Consider the following 19596-nt stretch of genomic DNA (forward strand, 5'->3'; position numbering starts at 1 on the left):
AGATGATGTGACTTACCAAACGAAAGTACTGGCACAAACATACATACAAAATTCAAGCTTTCGCAACCATCGGTTGCTTCATCAGGAAAGAGGGAAGGAGAGGGAAAGACGAAAGGATGTGGGTTTTAAGGAAGAGGGTAAGGAGTCATTCCAGTCCCGGGAGTGGAAAGACTTAACTTTTTTTCCCCCTAAGGTAAGTCTTTCCGCTCCCGGGATTGGAATGACTCCTTACCCTCTCCCTTGAAACCCACATCCTTTCGTCTTTCCCTCTGCTTCCCTCTTTCCTGATGAAGCAACCGTTGGTTGCGAAAGCTTGAATTTTTTGTGTTTGTTTGTGTATCTATCAACCTGCCAGAGCTTTCGTTTGGTAAGTCACATCATCTTTGTTTTTAGATATATTTTACCATGATGAATGTTTCCCTCTATTATATATATGTCTTTATGTTGACAAAATAACTGATTTTCAAATTACAAGACAAACATGCTTAACATGATAGATCTCATTTCATGAACAAACAATTGCATATAACTCGGTACACAACAGCATATAACTCAACACATTGACCATTTGAGCTCACTGTGGCAGCCTGTATCCAACAAAACATGTTCAGAAAACTCTCTTGTTGCTGCTTGCAGACCTCTTCCCAGACCCCTGCCACTGAAAGTATCTCGGCAAGTGGATTCACATTAACTTCATTTGTAGTTCTCATACACCATAATTAACAGCATCACACAAGAAATTCGCACATCACTGTATGTGCTATATTCCCATGAAGGGTAACCTGGCTCTGTACTGTCATTAATATACATATGACTGCACAAACAAGTGAGCATTGAGTTTTAATGCATTAACAATGGGAGAGGGTTAATTATGTACCATGTCACATGGCACGAACACTAGAGGTCATAGTGCTACAAATATACCGCTTTTATGAAACTGTTGTAAAGATCTCCTACAGGGAAGATAATATGAAAAAGTAGAGTTGTATGTAGTGTAACTGTCACATTTTTTTACAAATATTTCAAACATAAAGGATATCTTCTTAATTGTCAGTTTATGGAATGAAGGGGGTTTTTAACCTACTGTTAAGAAATAGTTTTACTTCAAATGAATTTTCCATACCACATCAAAAGTCAAGTCGAGGAAAAGTTCTTGGATAAAACGCCGTGCCATAAGACGATATGTAGAATGGGCCAACTTATAGGATACTTCTGAATACAGACAAACATCCTGGAAACTTGCTGGATATTTTTGTTTTAATCTGAAAAATAATCAAAAATCAGCAGTACAATTAACTTTGAGATAATTAGGAGTAAAATATACAAAAGAATATCAAACATATTATACATTGTTGTTGTAGACTTTAGCTGCAGTCTACTTAACTCATTGTGGGTTCTATTTAATCCACACAATATTTCAATAAAATTATGACATTAGAAATATTTTGGCATATTAGTTAACAGCTAGAATAATGATATGACAAGACTGTGAAACAAAATATTTCTATTAAATAGAACTCACATATGATTGGAGCTGTTATAATGGTGACATATCAACCCTATAACTTACAAAATATTGAAATTCATCAAAACACACAGTAAGGGATGCATTTCACAACATTTTTTTAAATGGGTGCATTTTGATCCAGCTGTGGTGTAAACACTTGTCTATCCTTTATGTGGATATATTTTCATCAATTTTGCATGCATATGTTATTCTTTTCAGTAATCAGTTGTAAGTGACAGTAAATTATGAAAAAAATAAACACATAATGAGTATAAAAGAATTTCCTATATAATTCCACTTTTCATGAGTTTTCTAGAGTTTTGTGGATTCGTTTTGGGCATGGAAGAGAATTTCCTTTTCAAATTTAGTGTTCAGTGATTAGGTTATGTTCCATTTAAGTAAAAAAGTGAAACATCACAATGTAGGAATATGGGTTACTGAAGAGCTATGTATCATTGTTACCTCCTCCAGGCTTTCATGCTATGTTGGTGGTGTACACTTTCATGATTTTGACTGAGATAAACTGATGCTGTAGTGTTCATCTTCAGCACACCAGTATAGAAGTTGTCATACAATTAGCTAAGTAAAAGATACATGTGATTTGCACATTTACTTATATGTCAAAACCGACTTTGGAACTTTCCTTTGTGAGAGACTGTGTGTGGCAGATTAATGTGGTGGTCTGACATTCCAGATTCGCATATTTTATGCTTCGCACTGCTGCTGCATAATCTTTCATTGATTGTATCAATACTTTTTTTTTTATTGTGATATACACACATCAAAAAAGTTTTGCATCACCTCGGTTCCCAGAGTTCCGGAACCTGTACAGAAAATTGGAATAGGGATCAACATAAACATCATTTTCACCCTTTTTACTGCCACTCATTGCATGTTGTACCACCATACAGCGAGACCTTTAGAGGTAGTGGTCTAGATTACTGTTCACACCGGTACCTCTAATATCCAGTAGCACGTCCTCTTGCATTGAGGCATGCCTGTATTTGTCATTGTATACTACACACAAATTCATCAAAGTGTTGGTCCAGATTGTCCCAATCATCAACAGCTATTCGGCGTAGATCCCTCAGAGTGGTTGGTGGGTCACGTCATCCATAAACAGCCCTTTTCAATCTATCCCAGGCACGTTCAATTGGCCACTGGCCACTCTAGTCGAGAGATGTCGTTATCCTGAAGGAAGTCACTCACAAGATGTGCATGATGGGGGTGCAAATTGTCATCCATGAAGACGAATACCTCACCAATATGCTTCCGATATGGTTGAACTATTAGTCGAAGGATGGCATTCACATATCATTCAGCCATTACAGCACTTTCCATGACCACCAGCGGCGTATGCTGGCCCCACGTAATGCCACCTCAAAACAGCAAGGAACCTCCACCTTGCTGCACTAGCTGGACAATGTGTCTAAGGCGTTCAGCCTGACTGGGTTGCCTCCAAACACGTATCCAAAAACTGTCTGGTTGAAGGCATATGTGAGACTAATCGGTGATGAGAATGTGATGCCAATCCTGAGCGGTCTATTAGGCATGTTGCTGGGCCCATTCATACCACGCTGCATGGTGTTGTGGTTGCATAGATGGACCTCGCCATGGCCATTGGGAGTGAAGTTGCACATCATGCAGCCTATTGTTCACAGTGTGTGTCATAATATGACATCCTGTGGCTGTACAAATAGCATTATTAAACATGGTGGTGTTGCTGTCAGGGTTCCTATGAGCCATAATCCATTGGTACTACAGTAGTAGCCCTTGGGCAGCCTGAGCAAGGCATGTCATCACCATCTGTATCTCCTCCATGGCATCACAACATCGCTTTGGTTCCCTCCGAGACACCTGGACACTTCCCTTGTTGAAAGCCCTTCCTGACACGAAGTAACAATGCAGACGCGATCGAACCACGGTATTGACAGTCTAGATATGGTTGAACTACACAGACAACATGAGCCGTGTACCTCCCCCCTGATGGAATGACTGGAACTGATCGGATGTTGGACATCCAATGTCTAATAGGCACTGCTCATGCATGGTAGTTTACAGTTTTGGGCGGGTCTAGTGACATCTCAACAGTCAAAGGGACTGTGTCTGTGATACAATACCCACAGTTAATGACTATCTTCAGGAGTTCTGGGAACCGAGGTGATGCCAAACTTTTTTTTGATATGTGTATTATGAAATTTCAAACATTTGTGAGAGATAATAAACTCATAATGTTATCGTCAATTGTAGGCTTAAACTTATTTGTACACTTTTTTGGAAACAATAAGCTCATCTTCATTCAGAACAATTATTCTCTAATTTTATTGAATAATTACATGAGAAACAGATTACTTTTGAAAATTTTCAGATGCTTACAAAACTATATTTCTTAAATTTTTATGATACGAGTGTTATGGATAACTTATTTTGTAGCAAATCATTTGTCATTCACAGTTAATGGGAAAGAATAGATAACCCAAATTTCAGTGTATATCAATGCAAGTAAACATTCATTTCAGAGAATATTAAGAAGTTAGCACTGTCCTGTGCATAAACTAATTAGCAGTAAACCAGTATTTGTGATTTAGTTAGTGTAGCACATACTGTAACTAAGATAGTGTATTACATCTAAGTTTTCCATTTCACAATGAGTGTATATTACCTATTTTTATTGTAAATTAACTCTCTTTCGAGTTTGTTACCGAAAATAATTAAACTCAAAAAGTTTTAGGAAACCAGTAATTCTTACCAAAGGTTTTTCGGTTGCCTTAATAGAAATCTCTATTTGTATATTTGCTTCAACTCTTGTAGGGAATTAGTAATTTTTTAGCTGAACACGTTAAATGGCTCAGTTTAAAGTTATTTGTTCACTGTGTTGTAACGCTTTACACCAGCTACAATGCAGCCCCATTGTGAACACTGTTTTTGAACATGGGATGAGTTAGTTGACATTCACAAGCAGGTGAAAATTGCCCTGGCAACGGCGGCAGCTGCAAATTGCTTTGTTGGGAGAGTTCCTGAGTGTCATGTACCGGTATCTGTTGTACATTAGATACCTCAAGTATTATCCTCTCCCGTAAGCCCTGTTTCCTCTTCAGGAAGTATGAGATCTGTCCTTAATTGTCTACTTGATCGCCAGTGGTGTGTCAATGGTAGATCTAGGTGTCCTATGCAGGGGACACAGTAATCAGGGATGACTCAGGGTGTTACACTGATCCTCCCAACCAACCAATTCGAAGTGTTGTCTTTCACTGAAACTGTTAAGTCCTATTTCAAGTGATGGCAGATGCAAAAGGGTAGGGATCTATCACTCATTGGAAGTTAAAAGGTATGGCGAATAATGGTCCCCATAAGGGAAATAGAAGCAAGGGACAGGAAGGAACACCAGGTGCAATCAGTGTGTACGCTTAGGGTCCTCATTCAACCTGTTGAAGATGCTATTCCAGCAACTACTGAGGGATTACACTGCAGCCAACTGCAGACTGTGGCACATGTCAGAACAAATGATGCCTGTAATCCAAGATCACAGTTGCATCATTCCAGTGACTGGCAAGAAAGTTTGAGAAGACCAGCCTCGCAGATTAAGTTTCATGAAGCTCATAATTTGCAGTATTGTCCCCAGAACTGATTGTGGCCCCCCTGGTTCTTAGTTGAGGGGAAGGGGTAAACCAGAGACTTTGAAGGTTCTGACAAGCTAGGCGGCAACTTCCTGGAATTGTGTAATATGGTTGAGAACTGTAGGGGTGCACTACAGATCAGTTTGAGCTACAGATGAAGCTGCCTGAGTGTGGGGTGCATACAAGGGTTTTTTAGATTACGCGACTCTTTATTCTGTCCAAATAACAAGTGCTGTAGGAGACCCAGAAGCATAAGTGTAACTTTCAAAAGAATGCTCCCCCCCCCCCCCCCCCCAAGACAACTAAAATAAGTAGAAAGATATATATGTTCGGTAAAGTAGATAAAGAACTGCGGAGTCATATCTCAATCAGGAACTTGAAACTTTCAGCACAAGACAGGACGGTGTAGAGGAACTATGGCTCAAGTTTAAAAGACTAGATGACTGTGCACTGGATAGGTACGTACCAAGCAGAACAGTTCATGTTCATAATGGGAGCGGCCCTCCATGGTATACAGTCACTTTGAAGGGACTCCTAAAGAAACAGGACTATTGCATAATAGATGTAAAAAAGCATAGTGCTATAGATAGAGAGATGCTGACTGAAATGCATTTGCCTGTCAAGGGAGCAATGTGTGAACCTTCAAAGACTACTGTAGCAGAATATTGTCAAATGATCTTCCACAAAACCCACAGAAATTCTGGTCATATGTAAAGGCTGTTAGCAGCACCAAAGTTAGTGTTGAATCGCTCGCAAATGAGACTGGAACTGAAGTTGAGGGTATCAAAACAAAAGCTGAAATGTTTCATTCCATTTTGACATGTTCATCTTTAAAAGAACATCTAGGAGAAGTGGACCAATTTAATTTTTGTAAAAAAATGAGTGCAATAAGTATTAGTGGCAATGGTGTCAAGAAACAGCTAAAATTGGACAAAGCTCCAAGGCCCAATGGAATCCCTATCAGATTCTATACTGAATCTGCAGCTGAATCGGAGACTCTTCTAATTATAATCTATCACAGATCCCTAAAACAAAAAACTGTGCCCAAAAGTTGGAAGAAAGCACAAGTCACACCTGTTTACAAGAAGGGTAGTAGAAGTGATCCACAAAACTACCATCCAATATCCTTGACATCAGTTTGTTGTAAAATCTTAGAATATACTCTGGGCTCAAATATAATGAGGTATCTCAAACAGAACAATGTCCTCCATGCCAATCAGCATGGGTTCTGTAAACATCAATCATGCGAAACCTACCTCACCCTTTTCTTATATGCCATACTGAAAGCTTTGGATCAAGGCAGCCAGGTAGATGCAGTATTTTTTGATTTCTCAAAAGCATCTGACTCAGTACCACATCTATGCTCATTATTGGAAGTGAGGTGATACGGGGTATCGAACAAAATTTGTGGTTGGACTGAGGCTTTTTTGGTAGGGAGGACACAGCATGTTTTCTAGGATGGAACGTCTTTGTCAGATGTAGAAATAACTTCAGGTGTGCCTCGGAGGAGTGTGTTGGGACCCTTACTTTTCATGTTGTATATTAATGACCTTGCAGATAATATTAATAAGAACCTCAAGATTTTTGTAGATGATGCAGTTATCTATAACGAAATACTGCCTAAAAAAAGCTGTATAAATATTTAGGTAGATCTTCAAGATTTCAAAGTTGTGGAAAGACTGGAAACTTACTTTAAATGTTCAGAAAAGTAAAATTGTGCACTTCACTCCGAAAAAAGAGTATCTTATGACTATAGTATCAATGGATCACAGCTGGAATCTGCCAACTCATACAAATACCCGGGTGTGACACTTTGTAGGGATATGAAATGGAATTATCACGTAGACTCAGTCATGAGTAAAGGAGGTGGTAGACTTCTGTTTGTTGGTAGAATACTGGGGAAATGCAATCAGTCTGCAAAGGAGTTTGCTTACATATCACTCATGTTACCTGTTCTAGAATTTTGCTCAAATGTGTGGGACCCATACCAAATAGAACATACACAGAGACAGGTAGCATGAATTGTCACAGGCTTGTCTGCCCCATGGGTGGTGTTGGGAGTGTTGCAGCGGCAGTGAAGAAATTCACTTGACACTCTTGAAGAGAAACATAGAGTATGCCAAGAAAGTCTGCTTACAGTGTTTGAAGAACTGGTTTTATATGATGACTAACAATGCACTACAACCACCTACATATCACTCACATAGTGATCGTGAGGACAATATTAGGTTAATTACAGAACGCAAAGAGGAATTTAAACAATCATTCTTCCCGAACTCCATATGTAAATGGAACGGGAAGAAACCCTAATAACTGGTACAATGGAAAGTATTCTCTGCCATGCACTCCATAGTGGTTTGTGGAGTGTAGATGTAGATAGTCGAGCACAGGAGACAGACTTCATAGCACCATTTGTTTCGCACAATTTTGCCAGAAAAGCTCTGTCTTTTTTCCAGAGAAGGACAGGAATCACATACTTTGATATGTTGTAGAGCTGGCTTTTTTCAAAATTAACAGAACATGACAGAAATATCATTTTTCAGCAGTATGGTACACCACTACACTGACAAATATGAGAACGGTATTTCTCAACAACGAGCCACCTGAATAATGGATCAGCCATACAGGGCATACATATCTCTCGTTGCACCATTGGTATCCAAAATCACCTGATTTTACTAAGGTTTTTGTGTCAGTCTGAGAAAACTCCATGTATGTACCTCACCTTCCGAAAAAATTTGGGTGAAGTATGATGATGCATAGTACCAGCAGTGAATGTGCTAACCAACACTGACACAGAAGCATGGGCCAAGTTTTAACTATTGTGTGGATGTTTACTGAGCAGCCATTGGAAGGTATACTCAACATTTATACTGTATAAATGAAAACCTAAAGGTAATTATAGGTAGGTTGGTTGGTTTGAAGTATAACGGAACCAAACTACTTGGTCATCAGTTCCTTGTTCCATTGAACTAAGTCCATGGGATAAAACTGAAAACGTACAGGGACATCACAGGAGTTCGAGATGGACAAAAAGTAAAAACACAAAGCTAAACACACTAGGGACAACAGAAGTCAGGAAAAGCACAGACATACAAGAAACAGGCAGAAGAGCTTAAAACAGTAGAGCAGATGGCCTGGGATGGCTGATCACAGGGATAAAAAAAGGATGAGCCAGCCACTCTGCAACACATTAAAATCTCTAACCTAAAAAGACAAGGGTAGAAAGCACAGGGAGACAAAGGACAGAAAAATAAAAAACTTAAACCGAAGAATAAAAACCAGTGTTATGTAGAAAATATAGAACCAAGTTAGCTGTAGAGGCAATGTCTCCTAAAATAGAATGAAGGGAGTCAGGGAGATTAAAATTCCGTCTCAGGCAGCAAGATGTGGACAGTCCACCAAAAGGTGGTTCACTGTCAAACGTGAACTGCAGCAATAACATGGTGGGGCCTCATGCCAGAGAAGATAGCCACGTGTCAGGCACGTGTGGCCGATGTGAAGGCGGCAGAGGACCCCAGGGCCCTTGCGAGAAGGCCGCAGAGAAGACTTACACTCAGTTGTGCTCTCCTTGATGGCGTGGAATTTATTGGGTGTAACTAAGCTGCGCCATTCAGCATACCAAATCCTGACAACTTTGCGGCGTAACACCGATCAGAGGTCAGGTTCGGGTATTCCAATCTCCAGAAGCGGCTTAGGAGTGGCCTGTTTGGCCAGTCTGTCAACGAGCTCATTGCCCGGGATGCCCACATGCCCTGGGGTCCATACAAAGACTACTGATCGACCAGATCGCTCAAGGGCATAAACCAACTCCTGGATAGTTGTTACCAGAGGATGGCGTGAGTAGCACTGATCAATGGCCTGTAAACCACTCAGCGAATCGCTGCAGACCAGGCAGGACACACTGGGGCAGGAACGAATATGCTCAAGGGCACGAGAAATGGCCACTAGCTCGGCAGTGAAGATACTGCTGCCATCTGGCAAGGAGCACTGTTCAATACAGGCTGAGTGAGCATAGGCAAAGCCTATGCAACCATCAACCAGCGAGCCGTAAGTATCGGTGACTTCAGAACCCCGGGATTCGTCAAGGATAGATAAAAAGTGACTGCGGAGTGCCTCAGGAGGAGAACAGAGTCCTTATGAAAACGTGATAGGTTCAGCCGTAGTTTCAGCCGAGGCATACACCATGGAGGCATATGTGTATGGACCCGCACTAGATGCTGGAAAGGAAAGAACTCGAGTTCAACCAGTAGGGAATGGACACATACAGTGATCGTTATCCCTGACTGAGACCGCTGTTCCGGGAGATGAACCACAGTCAGGGTGTATTTGAATGTTTATGGTTTTATATACTGACGTAGAATTTCCTGACGAAGCATTGAAATCGAGGTTATGATGCGCTTTGTAGACCAGTCATAGCTCATGTCGTGATCTCGCCAGCTGATGACAGCATAGGACGCGTGATATAGTCAGCCAATACCAAGACCATTCTTAAGTAGTGCGAACATACAAATAAGAAAAGTTAATCGTTTAAATTAATATACATAGCATTCACATATAATATTAGTCTCAAAGATTAATAAGCTGGAAGAGAAGTTAAGCTTCCACATATAATATTTATCTTTTTTGCGCATGATACACTTTAAGATACATCACACAAATGTGCCAGTAAAATGTTTAATTACGACGTAAATGTCTGATCTTCTGGGCTCGAAATTCTTCTAAATAGTCTTCCTTAAAGAGTTGATTTTTAAATCAGAGTCAAACGCTTTGTCATTTAAGAACTTCATCGTACATTCTCGCACATAGTTCATATTGCGTAAAAGGAAATTTGTTTTGAATGTAACATTTTTGAAAGCACCATTCGCAATATTTTCCCACGACCTGTACAAAATAGGTTCGTTTCAGCAGTTGCAAGAGAGCGCCAGATAACAGGTGTCACCGCGCTTGCGCTGCTACGATGATGCAGAAAGCCCATATATATGTTTGTACGTGTAAAACATTAAAAGATATTACATTATGTCATAAAAGAAACAAGACATCAGAGGATACTTCAAGAGTGTCGGAATTTCGTGAACCATACTAAAATGCATAATTCGACTTAAAATGGACACTCATATGTAAATTTTCTTGGAGTACCAGTACTGTATTATCTCATGCTTGGTTCTTTATTATGGCATAATGCCATACGTGCACTTGAAATGCAGCGAACTGTTGAAACTAGCCAATAGTGTGAAATTAAATACTTCGTTTCAAGTAAATTGACTGCCTCAGAAGAAAAGTATAATGAAAGCCAAATCGCTTTAGCAAACCGGCAAAAATAACTTCATTGTTCTGCAAGGCGATTAAGCTTGACAGTCAGCAAGGTGGAAATAATATCTGAAACTAATAACATATTTTGGCCTATCGTAATTATGCAAACGTATTTTAATTCATTTGATACTCCCGGCCACAAAAATCTGTTTTGTTATGATTTAACGTGACAACAACAAACGAAGAGGAAACAACAAAATCACTTAATGTAAACACAGGTCACGTGGAGACGACCCACCTCAACTCAGACTGCTCTGTGCATCAGCCCCAGATTTACTACTACTTCCCAACTGGGGCAATATTAAGTAGTGGCGCCCAGCCACACTTCTGTATCCAGAAGCGGGAGAAGGTACTACTCATACGCAACTCAACTGCGCATGCGCAAGAGCCCGCCCACAACTGCCCAAACGAATCTAATTTAAACAGTTGTCACATCACGCTCATCGGAGGCAATTTGTTGTTATGAAGCATTGCAGTCTTCCTAAAGCCTTTGACACACTTTGCTGTTGGCAGATGCTTGTATGAGCACTGTTTTGTTGTTGTATATCATTCATTTCCTTTGCAACTTAAGTTTTATTTTCGTTTTTTTTCCTCTCGTTCATGTTTTCTTGCTGCAGTATTTTTGTGTAGTAGCGGGATACAGTAATTTCCTTTGTTAGAGTAATGGTTCTTACCAGTCAAAATCACAAAAATTTAACTGAAAACTAAAACAATGAAAAATTCCCGGAATTCTAAACAATTCCCAGGTTTTTCCCGGTTTTCTCCCGGATGAAAATATTCCCGAGTTTTTCCCGGATCTTCCGGTTGTCCCGGGTTGTATACACCCTGAGAGTGCTCGGGAACAAAAGACGGTAATTCGGATGCTGAGGAGAGCTATGGACATATGCCGCATAGTGGGCGATCAGTTGGCAGCGCCTGATGTGCAATGGAGAGACTCTAGCTTCCACTAGTAGACTGGCCACTGGACTCATTTGAAAGACAGACCCTGTAGTGGTACACAGTATCAAGCAGCTGCAATGCCGAGGGTGCTGATGAACCATACACTACACTCCCATAGTCGAGTCGTGACTGAACTACGGCTTTGTAGAGCTGCAGCAATGTAGAGCGATCTGCCCTCCAAATGGTGTTGCTCAGGCAGTGGAGGGCATTAAGATGCCGCCAGCACTTTCGCTTAAGCTGACAAATTTGGGGGAGCCATGTTAGTCGGGTGTCGAAAACCAGTCCTAAAAAGTGATACCCGTAGTAAATGGCCATCAAGAAAAAGTGCAGGGTCAGGACGGACTGTAAGTCGCCGACAGAAGTGCAAAACACAGGTCTTGTCGGCAGAGAAGTGAAACTCATGGGCGAGAGCCCATGACTGCGCTTTCTGAATGGCTCCCTGTAGTAGTCGGCGTTCACCAACACAAATGGTTGAGGAACTGAAAGAAAGGCAGAAATCGCCAACGTATAAGGAGGGCGACAATGACTACCCTACAGCTGCTGCTAGGCCATTTATAGCGACTAAAAATGGTGGAATTCTCAATACAGAGCCCTGCAGGACCCAATTCTCTTTGATATGGGAGGAGCTAAAGGAGCCTCCTAATTGAACATGGGAGGCACGTAGGGAGAGAAAGTTCCGTATAGAAATTGGGAGCGAGCCACGGAGGCCCCACTCATGCAACGTGGCAAGGATGTGGTGGTGCCAGGTTGTGTCGTAGGCCCTCTGTAAATAAAAAAAGATGCCTACCAGATGTTGGCACCTGGAAAAAGCCCTTTGGACGGCAGACTCAAGGCACACTAAATTATCTGTCATTGAGTGGCCTCGGTAGAAACCACTCTGGGATGGAGCCAGGAGGCCCGAGACTCCAAGAGCCAACAACCTACGGCTCACCATTCGTTCGAGTAATTTGCAATGAACATTGGTGAGGCTAATGGGGCGGTAGCTGTCCAATGCTGCAGAGTTCTTCCCAGGTTTCAACACTGGGGCGATGACGCTGTCTTGCCACTGGGACGGGGCTGCTATTCAAGATATACAAAATCTGATGCAGTGAGGCCACAGACAGATGTTTGAGAAATTGGGAGTGAATTCGGTCAAAAGCCTGGAGCTGTGTCTGGACAATGGGCAAGGGCACTGAGGAATTCCCACTCAGTAAAAGGAGCATTGTATGGCTCAGGATGGTGCGATGTGGAAGACAAGTGCTGTTGTTCTGTCCGCTCTTTAAATGAACAAAAAGCCGGGTGATAACTTGTAGATGCAGAACACTGAGCAAAATAACTTGGCAATTTCACCGGAGTCGGTGCACACTGCCCCATTTACTGAAATCCCAGGCACCCCCAGCGGGATCGGGTAACCATAAAGGCGGCAAATCTGAGTCCACACCTGGGAGGCAGGGGTACGAGAACCAATGGAGGAAAAATATCGTTCCTTGCACTCCTACTTCTGTCGTCGTATCAGGCGTTGGGCATGGGCAGGGGCACAGAGCAGCTTAAAAAGAAGGAGTCTCCAACGATGGATGCCGCTCTTTGATGGCCTCAGCGATTTCCGGTGAGCACCAAGGCACAGTTTTACGCTGAGGGCACTAGGAAGAAAGAGGAACCGTGAGTTCTGCAGCTGATATGATCGACGCAGTGACCTGCTCGACCACCACATTAATAGCGCCATGAGCGGGAGTGTCAACAGTGGTAGCAGATGTGAAAGCCAGCCAATTGGCCCTATTGAGAGCCCATTGCAGCAGACGTCCAGAAATGTGAGGCTGGGGTAGTGACAGGAAGATTGGAAAGTGGTCACTACCACACAAGTCGCTATGAACCAACCCTCCAATGGATGGATGGTGAAAGTCCTGGGCTGCAAAGCGAGAGGTAAATGGCCGAATGAAAGCCATGAACCACACTGAAGTGTGTGGGGTCTCTTGTATTTAAATGGCAGAGGTCGAGCTGAGAGAGAAGATTCTCGACATTTATACCCCGACCAGTAATCATGGCGCCTTCCCACAAAAAGTTATGGGCATTGAAGTACCCCAACAGTAGGAATGGTGGCGAGAGTTGGGAAACCAGAGCAGCCAATTCATTAAGAGGTACTTCACCATCCAGAGGAAGGTAGACATTACAGACGGTAATATCCAAGGTTGTCCTTATCCTCGCAGCAACAGCCTCTAAAGCTGTATGAAGAGGCACTGATTCAGAGTAAACAGAGGTAAGGATACACAGACATACGCTACCTGATGCCCTGTTACAGTCAGTCCGATTTTTATAAAAACCACGATAGCCATGAAGGGCAGAGGTTTGCATTGCTGGGAACCAGGTTTCTTGGAGTGCAATACAGAGAGCAGGTGTTGAGTTCAAAATCTGTCTTAGTGCAGCCAAGTGGTGGAAAAAAAAAACCCCGCAATTCCACTGGAGGATAATGCTTTCTGTGTTCTATGAAGGCATGGAAGGATGGAGAATGCAGGTTACTCCTTAGAGTCAGTTGCTGCCACTGGTGGAGGACTAATGGCTAGGAACATTTTATCGGAGGCATCAACGAGAGCTAGATCCTCAAGGGACACTAGAAGCTCCACCTCGTCCTCAGAGGTGGAACTGGTGGGTAGTGGTGGAGTGGGGACCACCGGAACCTCTTTCGGTGGAATGGGTTGTTTCTTCTTCTTCTTCTTCTTCACCTTCCGTTTGTCCTCCTGCCGCTCTTTCGAAGTTTACTGAGAGGGCTTCCCAGAAGCAGCATCAGGTAAAGTCGAAGAGTGGGAAGCCCTTCGACCTGCAGCTCCTTGAGCCACTGGCTAAGTTCCACTTGTACACTATGTGGAGCCTTTGAGGGTAGAGCCCCAAGGGACCCCGTACATGGGAGAGGGGCTGAAGAAGGGGGACACTCCTTCAGCTCAGATGCAGGGACCGGCGGCCCCGATGGTCGGGAGGGCATTGCTCCCGAAGATGGAGGTGTGGGAGCAACAGTGAGAGGAGGAGCCCCCCTGCTGATGCGGCAGGTGTGGTCACTGAGGAACTGGAAACTTGTGCAGTTGCGCCGGCATATGAAGCGTACATGCGGATTGGGTTTAACCGCTCAAACTTTTTCTTAGCCTCCGTGTAGGTCATACGATCCAAGGTCTTGTATTCCATTATTTTTCATTCCTTCTGGAAAACTGGGCACTCCAGCGAGCAAGTGGAGTGGCGCCCCCACAGTTGACACAGACAGGAGGGGGAGGGTATGGAGCGTAAGGATGAGAAGGACGTCCACAATCGCAGCATATAAGGCTGGAATTACAGTTTGAAGACATATGTCCAAACTTACGCCACGTGAAACACCGCATAGGAGGAGGGATGTATGGCTGGACATTGCTTGCAGCGATATACCATCACCTTGACTTTTTTGTGTAAGGTGTCCCCCTCGAAAGCCAAGATGAAGGCACCGGTGGCAACCCTATTGTCCTCCGGGCCCCTGTATATGCGCTGGATGAAGTGAATACCTCGTCGCTCGAGGTTGGCGTGCATCTGATCATCGGACTGCAGAAGGTCTTTGTGAAAGCTAAGACCCTGGACCATGTTGAGACTTTTATGGGCCGTTATGGAGACAGGAACATCACCCAGGTGGTCGCAGGTGAGGAGCATCCTCAACTGAGCAGATGATGCTGTCCGCATTAGGACAGACCCAGAACACATATTGGACAAACGGTCCACCTCCACATACTTGTCTTGTAAATGTTCAACAAAGAACTGAGGCTTCAAAGTGGTGAAAGATTCCCCATCAGAACGCATACAAACTAAGAATCGGGGAGAATATGGCTCATGGCATTCTTTAGCCTGACGTTCCTCCCACAGTGTGGCCATGGAGGGGAACGAGTTCGAATTACATTTCCTGGCATTGAACTGATGCTTTCCTCGCTTTGAGACTGCTGCTTGAGGACCAGCGACAGATGACAGACTCTGCTTCATTGTGGGTCATCCGCACTGATGCCACCCACTCCGACCAAGGGCCCTCCCCACGGGCGCCACCCAGCCACATCAAGGGCCACCTGGCAGCATGGCCATTGCCGGGAGTCCCGATGCCCCAGGGAGATAGGCATTTACTCCTTGGCATACATGGGGAGTTAACGATGCAAGCATCAGTGTTGTCAGGGGGCTACAACAAACAGGGTACATGGCAGCCCCAGCACAACAGACAGGCTACCGTGCTGGATATTAGCTGACAAGTAGTCCATGGTTGTCGTCAGTGCACAGTGCATGGTGGAAATTGCACCCAGGAATGTATCCATGCCCAAGAGATGGAGAGCAGGTGGGACTGCAATGCAACAACGAATAATCTGGCTAAAGGTCTCAACGCACAATGGACACAATGCACCAAGTAAGGCGCTTTTCCTCAATTGGTTCACTCTTCGGAATAATTTTGAAATATGGAGGTGAAACCCAAGAGGGGACCATCACATAAGGGCCAAAATGTTTGAGACTCCTTTTAGTCGCCTCTTATGACAGGCAGGAATACCGCAGGCCTATTCTTAACCCCGTAATTATAGAATGCACCCCAAGGTTGTATGTTCATGCATGTGATGGACACATAATTAGATGGTTCTTTTGAAAACAAAGATTTTTTCCACCTCTATGCACATCTTAAAAAATTTATCTGAAGTTTCTAATTTCATTCATGTAGAAGATATAGTCTTGAGAAATCCGATGGATCTTTTTGAAACACCCTTATTATGATTGTGCAATCTAAACTGTCATGTAATGTTATTCAACATCTTGTACATGTCACAAATATTCATTACAAAACTAGTGCCCTGAATGTGGCCACACTTGTGTCATATTCAACTCTTGTGGTCTTGCTTCTATTCATGCGACCGTAAAAACAAACAAATATTAATATAAGAAAGGTTATGCTTACAATGTAAATATTTTGGCAACTCATTTCATGGAATAACGTGACACATGAAATCTCATACCCAGTGCTGTAAGACACGTTACATTTTTGCGTAAGAGCTGTTGCTCATATCCCACTAGTTCTATGTTGTGTATGAGAGTGAAAATCTGGGTAAAACATCAGTTTTAAAAATTAAAACATCTCGTTACTTCTAATTTATGGTATAATTAAATACATCAATTTTATGAAGGTCTCAGAAGGAAGACCACTACACCATCCTATAGTGTCCAACAGTCATTTTCACATAACAATGTTGAACCATTTTTCAGTTATGACAATGAGTAGGACAACCCACACAAAAAGCACTTAAATTAAATGAGATGTAATTACTTACTGTAGCAAAGATTGCTTTGATATCTTGGTCCACACTGGGTTGCTCATACGTTCTATGTTCTTTAAGATTTGTTTCCGAACGAAGGATTTGCTCAAGACAATATCTTCATCTTCTTCTTGTTGGGTTGGTGCTGCACAAAACGTTAAAAAAAATAAAAAAAACATTAAGAGGCATAGATGATCGAGAAATGAAGTAAACACTTAAAATACTTTAAGTTCCAGGTGTCTTCTTCAGTACAAAAATAGAAAATACAGGTTTGAAAGAGAGAGAGAGAGAGAGAGAGAGAGAGAGAGAGAGAGAGAGAGAGAGAGAGAGAGGCAGAGGGGATAGGGGAGGAGGGGTGAGGCAGAGGGGATAGGGGAGGGGGGGAGGTGGAGGGGGAGTAGTAGTAGTAGTTGTTGTGTGTGTGTGTGTGTGTGTGTGTGTGTGTATGGATGGGGAGGTGGGGGAGATGATTGCTGAATCTGACAACTGTAGTCTTCCAAGAAACTATCTACCATACGTAAATGAAGCCAGAAGTCTATGTCACTCTTGGGCCTACACAATGAATGTTGACAGATCTCTTTACTTGTTTCACTGTCACTTTAATTACAATGGCATTTTATTGGTATTTAAAGTAATACTTCATCAACTGTCATTTCATATACCATATGTTATATACTGCCTTCCTTTCAAGTTGAAAATTGTAAGCAATACAGTGCACCTATGTTCTTTCACTGCTCTCCACATTTAATCATGTAGGCTGTCAGTGAAATCAACAGAAGACATTAACAGCAGCACAATAAGCATATAACCATTGGGGGGAAATTTATAAAGTGGTTGTGGAGATTTCGTAAGACAAAACTGAAAGCAAAAATAATGTAACACAATGTAGAAGCAATAGAAACATCAGGTGTATCATGGAACCATAAATAATGAATTTCGATATATATTAACCAAAGAATCATATTATTAGTGAGACTCAAAGATGATAAACCAACACTATTTTTTGTTTCAGCATTTACCATTCTATGAACAGCTGTATCACTGCACATGAAGTACCTTCTGATAACTAGTCACTGTGTTTGTCACTGAGTTACCTTGTTATTCACTTGGGGTGACTTATCAAGACATGAGAAATTTACTATCAGCATGATTATAGCCCAAAATCTGAAATATGGGCTTTCTAATTACAAACTTGGATTTGGCTAGTGTTGGATATAGAGGTAAAACAATGTTTTAGGGGGAACACCAAATCATAAAAAAAGACTATGTCATGGAATACAGTGAGCATCCTACAATTCAAGACCAAACTTTATTAACATACGTATTTCCAAATAGGTGTTGCTGTCCACACTTCCACCTGAGTTAGCAACCAGCATAGCAGCATTACAGGTCCGGCCTTTACGATTTAAAATAACTGGACTATCAGCTCCACCACAGCTGCTTTCAGTATCTGTAAAGTAAAAGAAAGCAGAATGAGCCTGAATAGCTATGAATACTGATAAATGCCTAAACTACTTCCAGTACAAGAACAGTCTGTTGGAAAATTTGCATGATGAAATCTGTATAAACAGCAGGTCACTATCTGTGTTCAATTCATTACAACAGAACAGAATTACCCCATTTATGAAACATTACACCTGTAATCAAAAGTGGGTGAATGTCTCAATCTGCCATCCTGATCTGTGTTCCTAAATAAACCCATGTTACCTGGGAGAGTTTCTTTGGCATTCAATTCCTCTCCCCATTTTTGTGGTGCATTTGTGTGTGTGTGTGCGCGTGCACTTGTCAGCATATTATATACGTTGGTCACCCTCCATGACTGTCCTTTTGCTGTCCAAGACACTGCTGTAGGGAGTGATGATGGGGTGATGCCAACTGTGAACTGTGTTGTCCAGTGTCTGCACAGTCATCATCATCATCTTAGTCATCATCGTCGTCGTCGTCGTCGTCGTCAGGTGCAGATCTCACTGTAGAGGAATGCTTTTCTTTCTCTGGCACAGTGCAGGATTCCACACCTGACTCAGTTATAGGCCATATCTTTATTAATTACATTATCCTGGACCCTAATTTCAAAGGCCATTACAATCACACAATCCCAGATTGAGGAAGATTGCCTACATATATTGATTTAGTTGTAATCTACAGCTTTTATACTATGATTGACCATGGATGATTTAATGCTCTGGTGTAATTCAGTTGGTGTACGTGTGCACGGCCCCTCTCTTTTACTGCGCATAGTTTCCCTAAAGTATGTTTTCCCACACTAGCAGGAGATTTGGTCACAGCTTGTGTGCGAAGGCCTCAATCACTCTTTACTGGACCTAGTAGAGTGACTGTCTTGGGGGGTGGACAAAATACACATTTCACATTATTTCACTCCAAGACTCTCCAGACTTTCTTGGAGATATTGCCAATAAACAGTATGCACACTTGTGGTTTGTGCATCTCTTTTTCTTCCTGCCATTGTCTAGGTATAATCTGCTTAAACACAGGCCTTATCTGTTTTCTGCTGCACCCATTTTTTCGGAATGACACTGCTGTAGGGAGTGATGTTCAACTGTGAACCGTGTTGTCCAGTGTCTGCACAGTCGTCGTCGTCGTCGTCGTCGTCGTCGTCAGGTGCACACCTCACTGTTTCAGTTGAGTTGGAGGGCTGTCTTGACTGCAGATGGATTGCACTCTGTGAAAAAAGTGTGTGTAAAATGACTTCATGTTGGGAGTTCGTGTGACCATGGGATAACTGTCGATACACATCAGTCTGTGTAGTTTTTCTGTACACACTGTGGCCTAGCTCGTCATCTGGTTTCTGTTTCACCAGGACATCAAGGAATGGGAGGGCACTATTCTGTTCCACATCCATGGTAAACTGTATGCTGGGGTGAAGTCAGTTGAGGTGATGGAGAAATTCATCTAAGGTGCCCCACTCACATGGCCAAATGATGAGCACGTCATCCAC

At 42.5% G+C, this 19596-nt stretch overlaps 1 protein-coding gene across 1 annotated transcript in view; it reads right to left on the reverse strand.

Annotated features, from left to right (window-relative positions):
* Positions 1-19596, reverse strand: part of LOC126298424 (rapamycin-insensitive companion of mTOR-like) — a gene marked incomplete in the record, with an annotated part of 194615 nt that overhangs the window by 10709 nt on the left and 164310 nt on the right. The window contains 3 exon segments of the mRNA XM_049989753.1: positions 1124-1262; positions 16656-16785; positions 17962-18090. Of these exon segments, the coding sequence (XP_049845710.1) occupies positions 1124-1262; positions 16656-16785; positions 17962-18090 (398 nt within the window).

The sequence above is a fragment of the Schistocerca gregaria genome, chromosome X (genome assembly GCF_023897955.1).
Source record: "Schistocerca gregaria isolate iqSchGreg1 chromosome X, iqSchGreg1.2, whole genome shotgun sequence".
In the NCBI taxonomy this organism is placed as follows: domain Eukaryota; kingdom Metazoa; phylum Arthropoda; class Insecta; order Orthoptera; family Acrididae; genus Schistocerca; species Schistocerca gregaria.